Genomic DNA, 10,047 nt, shown 5'->3' with positions numbered 1-10,047 from the left:
TCAATCAACCTCCTCGGATTTTTTTTAAATATATGGAAAGATGAATAAAATTTGGGCTGATGTTGAATACGTCAAAAACGAAATATACATGACTCGAAAGTCAAAGTACTCGGATACACAGCGTAACAAAAATTAACTTTTGGTCTGTCTCAAGAGCAAACTTATGTGTCCCCGAAGGATTTTGGGCCGCTGAATCCGAATCCGAGCTCAGATTTGCTCTAACACGTCACAATTTTGAGCTATACCTCAATTTATAGGGCAAAATATGCGATTTTGGGCTTTTTTGACTGCAAGCCATTAAGCAAGGAAATATTTTTTTTAAGCAATCAAAAGGTTAATTGGTCAATAAACATCTGAATTAAAGACTCATGCAAAATATTTCGTTTTGCCAAATCGAATGTGATAGTTTTAAGAGGGCCCATATAGCCGAGGCGGTAAACGCACGGGTATTCAGCATGACCATGCTGAGGGTGACGGGTTCGATTCCCGGTCGGTCCAGGATCTTTTCGTAAAGGAAATCTCCTTGACTTCCTTGGGCATAGAGTATCTTCGTGCCTGCCACACGATATACACATGCAAAATGGTCATTGGCAAAGGAAGCTCTCAGTTAATAACTGTGGAAGTGCTCATAGAACACTAAGCTGAGAAGCAGGCTTTGTCCCAGTGAGGACGTTACGCCAAGAAGAGGAGAGGAGGAGTTTTAAGCGGTTTATGTTAGGTACGATATTTCCCATACAAGTCACCCTCCAAAAGTTGCATGCAAGTTTTCATACTAACATAAAATGCTTATATCTATAAAATTTGATTAGGTCAAACAAAATATTTTGCATGAGTCGTTAATTTAGATGATAATTGATCAATTAACCCTTTGATTGCTTAAAAAAAATATTTCCAAGCTTAATGGCTTGCAGTCAAAAAAGCCCAAAATCGCATATTTTGCCCTATAAATTGAGGTATAGCTCAAAATTGTGACGTGTTGGAGCAAATCTGAGCCCGGATTCGGATTTAGCGGCCCAAAATCCTTCGGAGACACATAAGTTTGCTCTTGAGACAAAAAAATGTTGCGCTGTGATATTGCTCAAATTCGGTAGAAATGATCTTTATCAAAAATAATTAGAGCCGTATTTTTTTATTTCGTTATTAGGGTGCATTAAATCCATTAAGTCCAAAAAATCAAGATTATCCAAAACTACTTTTCTTCCAAAAATCATAACTTTTGAACCAATAGACCGATTCACAATTTATTTAAAAAAAAAAGATTATTAGGGCCTGTGCATCAACTACGTAGACTGTTAAGGCAAAAGTTTACGGTCGACATAAATTTCGAAAATTTTTGTATGAACAAAAGTTTACGAGGTGAGAGGGGGCGGTCTGAGATTGCCAAAAATGAGTCTACGTAGTTTATGGACAGCGCCTTAGTATGTACTAGATTAAAACAAATATCGCGAAAAACTTCAGTAAATGTCAATATTTAAAAATGATCAAAATTTCTGTTAAAGATTTTCACAATGCAGTTTTGTTTTTATTTCAAGTTTTGTGCTCATATTTGTATGGAATGACCATACCTCTCCATCATTTTAAAATAATAGGTAATTTTATTATATATATATATATATATATATATATATATATATATATATATATATATATATATATATATATATATATATATATATATATATATATATATATATATATATATATATATATATATATATATATATATATATATATATATATATATATATATATATATATATATATATATATATATATATATATATATTTTATGTACAGCCATGCGCTACTAAGTAAGCTTCAATTAGTAAAAAAAATAGTGAATTCGCCTGCTGTCTAGCCTGCTGCAGAGTGATAGTCCACCATAAATTTCTTCAGGCATTCCTTCAGAAGTTCCTTGTGAATTCCTCTATAAATTCCTTATCAATTTCCCATGGAAATTTCTTCTTAGATTCCTCTTGGAGTTCTTTCTAACATTCATTTAGGAGCTCCTTCAGGAATTCCTCCCAGGAGTGCCTTCAGAGATTGATCTAAAAGTTCATTCAGAGATTTCTCCGGTGGCTCGGAACCCCCAGGAGTTCCTACTGAAATAACTCCAGCAGTTTCTGCAGGTGTTTCTCAAGGAAATAATTTCAGGAATCCCCAAGAAGTTTCTTTTGGGATTCGTAAAGAAATATCTTTAAGGATTCCCTTTTTAAAAAAATCATTCGGCAGTTCTTTCTGGGAATTCTTCAAAAGTTTTTTCTGTGGTTTTTCAAGAAGTTCTTTCTGAAATTCCTCAAGAAGTTTCTTGAAATCTTTTTTCATGGATATGTACCTCCCGGAGTTCCTTCTGGGATTCTTAAAAAAAAATCCAAGAATGACCAGGAGTTGCTTCTGGGATTGGTTAAAGAGTTCCTTCAAAAATTCCCCCTTCCAGTACTTTCAACCGAGATTTCTACCGGTATTCTTCCTGAAGTTCCTTTCTAAATTCATCCTGTTAGGATTTTTCAAGGAGTTTCTTCTGAGATTCCTCCTTTTGAAAATTCCGAGATTCCTCCGGGAGTTCCTTCCGGGATTCTTCCAGGAATTCCTTTCTGGATTCCTCTAGGACGTATAGGATGTCTCCAGGAGTCCTTTCTGAATTGATCCAGAAGATTTTTCCTATTTTTCTATCTTTTTTCCATGGAATGGTTGCATGGTGGTAGGCGGAACCGCACACGATCAGATTCGTTTAGGTAGTAATGTCACGCTCGATAGATGGGATACTTCCGAGGTGATGGAGGAATTCGTCTACCTCGGATAATTACTGACGGCTGACAACAATGTGAGTCGTTAAATTTGAAGGCACCTTATCAATTGAAGTCGTGTCTACTACGGGCTCCAGGAAAAGCTGTGATCTAATGAGATTCACCCCGTACCAGATGCACCATGAGCAAATCTTTTATAAGACCGGTGGTGGTCCTTTACGAACACGAGACATGGACCATGCTCGAGGTGGAGTTCTTGAAGTGTTGACGCGTGCTAAGGATGATCTTCGGCGGTGTGCAGGAGAACGTGGTGGCGTGTGGCGGAGAAGGATGAACCACGAGCTCGCTGCACTCTACGGCATCCAGAAAGTGGCCAAAGCCGAAAGGATACGGCGGGAGGGGCATGTTACAAGAATGCCGGACAACAATCCTGCAAAGTTAGTTAGTGGAGCAGGTGGAACGTAATCTGACGAGCATTTTGCTTGATCGACGTTGAAAAGCCGCAGCTGCGAATCGAGCATTATGGTGGCAAATTGTTGATTCAGTGTTATCATGATTTTTTTTTATCTGTATTAACGAGATTTTTAGCCCTAGGCTAGTTCATCTCAGGACCCACGCTTTACTTCCCTTCCGAAGGAAGAACTCACATTTAGCGAGTTTGTCGGGAGTGGAATTCGATCTCAGGTCCTCGGCGTGAAAATCACGTGCTCTAACCATCACACCAGGTTCGCTCTACCGTCATGAATTTAATGTTAAACTAAACGGATTGAATAGGGTGACCCTTTGCTGCACACGGTAGGGCCCATTTGAATGTTTGTTTCTTTTTTCATTTTAGTAGTAACAGTCAAATAAACGTTAAGAGTAGTTTAGTTTTTTTTACTAGAACAAACGCGAGTTTTATTGTGCTTAATTACAATCGATTCCATTCACGCAAGTACCCTGGGTAGTACTGCGTTCAGCCACTTTCGGGAGCCAGTTCAGCAATCGAACACCAAGAAATTTCCTTAAAAAGGGACGGTTGCAACGGGTATCGCACCGGCGCCAACTGGAAATACCGAAGTATTTGGTTGGTATCTCACTTCTTCAGAGCTCCTGCCGGAATGGCTAGACGATCCCCACTTGGCATCCTCTTGGAAAATCTGTGGGTGATTTGAAAATAATTCAGCCTCTGTTCTAAACACATTTGTTTCACCTGGCAAAATGCAGTCTTACCCGGACAAGATCATTCCTGGCGAGATGTCTCATGCTGTCTTCGGCAGCCATTCGCTGCTGGTATGGGGCGCATTCTTATCGGAAGGAAGGGAAAACATGTTTCAATGAATCGCTCGAAGGGGTCGACAAGCGGCTTAGTTGCACTTACCTATTTTGGCAATCAGAATCGATGCCACCAACAGCATCAGCAGCGCACGGGCTGTTCTGGGTGTGATTTTCATTTTGGTTGAATTGAGTCCTGTGTCTTGCTGAGAGATGCTTTCGAAATGTAATGATGAGACGATCGTGTCGGGCATAAGCTTTTAAATGATTCTTCGAACAGAGCGGTGATGTAACAGTTGATGTTGAGGGCTTTTTTCTCTCTCGCTCTTTTTCTATCTAACAGTATATTCAGGAAAAATTTGTTTTGAAAATAGTACATACAGGGGGTGGCCAAAATGTTTGGGATAGGCAATTTTTTTTCTCTCACAAAAAAATTCAACATGCTGTATCTTTTCATAGAGTGCATCAAAAAATCTCAAATTTTGACTGTTTATCAACCTGTTATATGTACATCATTGGTACAAATTTGGGCTCGATTGAATAGTTTTTAACGAAGTTGGAACCGTTCGGGTAAAACACTATTTTTTAGACAACTCATTTTTGAGCTGTCATATCTCGGAAACCAGTGATCTGAATTGAATGAATTTTTTAACGTTTATCAACAATATATTGATACTAAATACAACGTTATAAAATGTAATATTTTTTCACGGCGAATTAAGTTATACCGGGTTGAAATTTTTACCCATATAGAGGAAAATTAGTCAAATTTACAGTACCACACAAAAATTACTAAATGTGTTCTTCATTTTAGCTAAATTGGCTCCAATATATCTGATTGAAGATAACTTGTGAACAGAAGTGGAAAATCTTGGACATCAACACTAGAATTTATTGACATTGACGTAAAATAATTACATTTTTTCGAGAAAAATCCAAAAAGTGTCTATCCATGATAACTTTTTTCAACGTTCAAAAAGTATCTATGTTTTAATAGTTTGAGAAGCATTTGTATATTGTTAGTGTACGTTCAAAATTTCATTCAATTCGGTTCACTGGTTTCCGAGATATTACAGCTCAAAAATGAGTTGTCTAAAAAATAGCGTTTTACCCCAACGGTTCTAACTTCGATAAAAACTATCCAAATTTGTACCAATGATGCACATATAATAAGTTGACAAACAGTCAAAATTTGAGATTTTTTGATGCACTCTATGAAAAGTTATAGTATGTTGAACTTTTTTGTGAGAGAAAAAAAAGTTGCCTATCCCAAACATTTTGGCCATCCCCTGTACGACTGTGTACTTGCAAATAGGGTAACGTTGCACAAAAAAAAGGAAAAAAAGACAGTGCTTATGGCGAGTGCAAACGACTAGTGATCATATCGAAAACTCACATCATTGCCCAAAAAAATTGGCCCATATTCAAATGCCTTTTGGAAATGGGTCATTAGACCAGAGAACGTCAGCTACCCTTTCATATTATGGTCCACATTTACTCTCCTTATCATTATTGCATGTTCTATTATGATGCTGATAATGACCTTAGAACGCAGTTGACGAAGATGCTGGTGGCGGGTTAAAAATAATAATACTATTAAATGAATGTAATCACATCTCGCTCTTCGGCACTACAGTATTGTATCACACACTTTAGTCACATTAGATCGCAGTGTGATCACGCTGTACTCGAGGATTCTGCTTCGATCTACTTAGCGGCACAACAGACCGGCACCGGCTGGCTAAACTATATTATTGGAGACGGCCGGTGTCCGATTTGGCATGAGCAAAATCGTGCAGTTGCTGAGATGAGTTGGGCTTGTCTGAATTTGACTCGAAGCTGTCGAAGCTGAGGATCCTTTGAATGTTAGCTTTTTCGCTTGAAGTGCTACGTGAAGAGAAACGTGTGTTGTGGTACAACTGATGTGAAATGAAAAGTGATTTTTAGATAGATAATCGGAAAAGGTTTACTAAAAGACTGAATTATGTTTCCACGGATGATGCGAACATCAACCTCCTGCAACGTTCTTGGCAGTTCATGGTTGATCTATTCCAACGGGGTATTGCCAACACGTAGGCAGGGACGTATCCATCGTTCTTGGGGAGATCTTGGTATTTGGAAACGGGGTTGGAATCTGAAATTGGGCGATTCCTGAGTCATCCATGGTGGCAAAGAGCCGCATTAAAAGATCTCCACACTGGTCGATTGCCCGCCTTCGCCTTGACCTGTGGCCACGTCAAATTTCCGTCGACTTACTTTATTTCTTTGTGGAGGCTACACCGCCATGATTCTCTGGGCCTGCCTCTGCTGCGATATCCTGGGTATCAATATAGCACTTGAATGCAGATTTCGTTTCCGCCCTTGCGTGGAGTGTAGCCGAGTCACCTCCACTTTCGCTCCCAAATTTCTTTCGTTATTGGCATTTTATGCCATCGATGATGGAGCTTCACGTTGGAGATCCAATTGTGAGGCCATGTATTGTATATCACAGGCGTCTGTTAATGGAGATCTGCAGTCGTTGAGTGTTCTCCACTGATACACACCAGGTTTCACTAGCCAGTAACATAGATATCACGTTTGAGTTGAAAATTAGAATTTTTGTGCGACGACTAAACTGACTAGTTTTCCATAAGTTTCTTAAACTTGCTAAAGCAGCCCTCATCTGCTTTCTCCATGCACCCATATCAGTCTTGGTGCCGCTCTCGGCCACCATTTGGCTACCAAGAGATTGAAGTTTTCAACATTCTTCACTACTTGGCAGTACCGTAAAAATGGAAAGGATGACCGTGTTTACATCCAATGATTTGGTCTTGTTGACGTTCTCGTCTCCATCAGGATCTCGTCGATTAAGATGAGGAGCAGTAGCGGTGATAGAATACGTCCTTGCCTCACTCAAGCGACGACCCGGATGGGATCGGACAAGACACCTTCGTGCAATACTCGGCACGAAGATGCCTCGTACTGTGCTCCATTGAGGCCGACGATTTTCTCAGGGACACATTTGCACCTGAGAGCTCATTACATATTTTTTCGAGTGAGACGGTCGAAAGCTGATTCATAATCAATGAGGTTGAGAAACTCTTGGAGTTCATTGATTGGCTCCAAGATAATACGGAGCGTGGCAATATAGTTCACACAGGATCGTCCGGCACGGATTGCTGTTAGCTGCCGCTAGAGAGTTGCGTCAATTTTGTCGTGTATCCGGTTAAGGATCACTTTGCAGAGAATTTCGAGAACGATACACAGTAACATGATGCCCCGCCAAGTATCGCATCCAATCAGGTCACCCTTTTAATTAAGTCGTCTTGAATCCAGTCAAAGGGAAATGTCGGGTTTTCCCATATATTGCAGAACAATTGACGCACCAGTTGTGCTGATACTACGGGGCCAGCATCTAGCATTTCGACTTATTTGCGATCGACCCCGGGGCTTTGTTCGATTTTCTGCAATGAATAGTTGGCTGTTTCTATCTCATGCAATGGTTGAGCTTCAGAAAAGAATATTGTTAAGTACATTAGTTAATATTGTCGTTTTTCATCACTCTTTATTCAATACGGGCATTGTAGTTTTGACGTGGCTTGTATTTCTATGTAATGATTAATTATTAGCTGCTGCAGTAATGTTGACTCCCCCCATAGTGCACTGGCCAACTGCGGCATGGATTAAAACATTCGGAAATTGTCCATTTGTTTTCCTACTTTCTGGTACTCTTCGGACGCGCTGGCATTCGCTATTTTCCCTATGCTGTGCTGCTAAAACAGTCATCGCCGCTGTCGTCATCGTCCCGGAGAGTGAACGCAAAAAGATGTCATAAATAAAGAAAATCCGTCCGCTTCTGTTCTCTGAAAATGCTACATTTTTTTCCCTGCGCCCTGCATCCTTTTCCTCAGCTTGTGCTAGTGAGTGAGCGAGCACGCTCCTCGGGTTCATCGTCAGCGCGAGAAGCTTTCTCCGCCCGTGTCGATCCACCACCCAGTGCTTGCGAAGGGGGTTTGGGGTATCTGTATGTGTTACCCTGATGTATATTATTTTTAGTGTAACCACTTTCCGACATTTATCAGACGAAGGCAAAAGCGGCAATAAATTATCTGAGTCTTAGTGTCCTGCTTTGCCCCTTCCATCCCTCTGCACGATGGGGTTAGAGCGAGCAGGGTTGTGAGAGGAAGGTACAACCCTTCCACACTACTGCACTGGACCAGAGCTGAAAGACGCCGAGCGAATCCAGGCAGCGTTCATACATCATAGGAATAATACAAAATGTATTTAAAAACTTTATCAGTAAATCTAGTCATTTTCGGTGTTGTGTGTGGAAACATGCCCGTATCCATGTCCGGAGCACGTAAAGTTCTGCGCTCGCCTCGTGAGTGGTGGAACATGTCTTCACACTACACACTTCCATGCAAAATGTGTTGGATTTATGAAAACATAAAAATGTATAAATATAAATTTAAGTTTTCATTTCCATCATAATAGTATAAATTTTAAAATATAAACATTTATTAATCCATTTAGGAGAATTTATTGTTATGATCCGTAGACGTACAACGACAGAGCGGAAACACACATTAAGTTCGGGACGGAACTCTCGGTGCCAGTTGTGCAGCCCGTCCACCATATCGTCATATAACTTCTATAGTTTCGAAATGTGCGACGGTTACGTGTCGGAATAAATATCCCACACTCACTACCCAGGCAACGACATTGTGGTTTACCCCTGCTACCACGCACGGGAGGGAGGACGCTCGCTCACATTTCAAGGTGTTTCGGAATTAGTTCGACCGAGGACGACGACGTCGACGACTGTTCGCTCGGCTGGGCGACAAATGCACATTCAAAAGTACTTCCCATCCAGCCATCCAGTGAACAACCCAGACCAGAGTGTGAGAGAAGGCATCATCGGCAGCCAGCGCTTTTCCAAAGGATAAGATTTTTGAATAATATCCGAAACTGGACAATAAATTTCGGCACACTCAGTAATAATAGCTCCCTCTTTGCCAGCTATTCAACCGAAAACCCGACCGAGAGGGCTCACACAAACACCTCAACCTCCATCGAGAGCTGAATGGAAAGCCAGAGTCGTTGGGCTCTCATAAATTTGCCGATGCTAAAATATTTCTTCACGTGGTGTACATTCCAAAACTATTTAGACTTCCTACTACACCCCCTGCGAATATCCTTTCTTGCTATTCGGAACCATCGCCATGACTGCGCTCATTGGAGAAAGGGTTAGCAGAATAGTCGCGCGTCGTCCTGCCCGTGTTGTCGAAAAATGGCATTACATATATTCATTAGGAAAACAAACAAAACTACACACAAGGCAGCAACAGTAAGCTCACATACTCCTGCTGATCCCCCTTCTCCAGTATGGCCACATACGTCACATGCATACAAGCGATTTTGGGGTGTTCGAGGTTGCATCTCCTGCTTCCTCCCGATTCCTAGTACACTAAAACCCCAATTTACGCTCAAAACGGGGGGAGCGTAAATTGGGGGAGCGTAGCTTGGGGGGAGCGCTATTTGGGAATTAGTGCGTAAATCGGGGGAGCGCTATTTGGGAATTAGTGCGTAAATCGGGGGAGTGTTTTTTTTTCAGTTTTATAATTAGCTTGTGAAGATCAAAATCACAAAGTTCCTAACCTATGAAAAGGTTATAAGTTATTCAATTACAATTAATAATTTAGCAGTTTTGCTAATTTCAGTGGTTCCCAACCTACGGTCACGGGCCAAGCGAATTTCTCAAGAATCAAAGGTGTGAGGATAAAGTGAAAAGGTTTTTCGCATTCTGCACTTCAGGGAGTATGTACTTATCACAATGTAGCTGTATTGCAACAATCAGTGGTTTCCAACCTATGGTCACGGACCACGTGAATATCTCAAGAACCGGAAGTGCTAGGAAGAAGAGCAAATGTTTTTCGGATTGATCATCTCAAGGATCAGTATCTCTGATATAGATATGTTGAAAAATCAGTGGTTTCCAACCTATGGTCACGGGCCACGTGAATATCTCAAGAACCGGAAGTGCTAGGAAGAAGAGCAAATGTTTTTC

General features: G+C 40.7%; 1 protein-coding gene across 1 annotated transcript; it reads right to left on the bottom strand.

The window, feature by feature from the left end:
- Nucleotides 1-3,613: 3,613 nt before the first annotated feature.
- LOC115255526 (uncharacterized) lies at nt 3,614-4,335 on the bottom strand. Its single transcript, XM_029853655.2, has 3 exons — nt 4,108-4,335; nt 3,960-4,033; nt 3,614-3,886 (listed from the first exon to the last, which is right to left on the bottom strand). Exons 1-3 carry the CDS (start codon nt 4,253-4,255, stop codon nt 3,752-3,754), a joined length of 357 nt encoding a protein of 118 aa, XP_029709515.1. The 5' UTR covers nt 4,256-4,335; the 3' UTR covers nt 3,614-3,751.
- Nucleotides 4,336-10,047: the final 5,712 nt, after the last annotated feature.

The sequence above is a fragment of the Aedes albopictus genome, chromosome 2 (genome assembly GCF_035046485.1).
Source record: "Aedes albopictus strain Foshan chromosome 2, AalbF5, whole genome shotgun sequence".
Lineage (NCBI taxonomy): Eukaryota > Metazoa > Arthropoda > Insecta > Diptera > Culicidae > Aedes > Aedes albopictus.
The sequence above is the reverse complement of the archived record's forward strand: the minus strand, read 5'-3'. Positions and strand labels throughout refer to the sequence as shown.

Excerpts from the sequence above, each read along its gene's own strand:
- LOC115255526 (XM_029853655.2), bottom strand. The coding sequence starts at position 4,255 with ATGCCCGACACGATCGTCTCATCATTACATTTCGAAAGCATCTCTCAG. Across the intron at positions 4,034-4,107 it reads GATTCTGATTGCCAAAATAG|AATGCGCCCCATACCAGCAG; the intron begins GTAAGTGCAACT and ends CCTTCCGATAAG. Across the intron at positions 3,887-3,959 it reads CCAGGAATGATCTTGTCCGG|ATTTTCCAAGAGGATGCCAA; the intron begins GTAAGACTGCAT and ends AATCACCCACAG.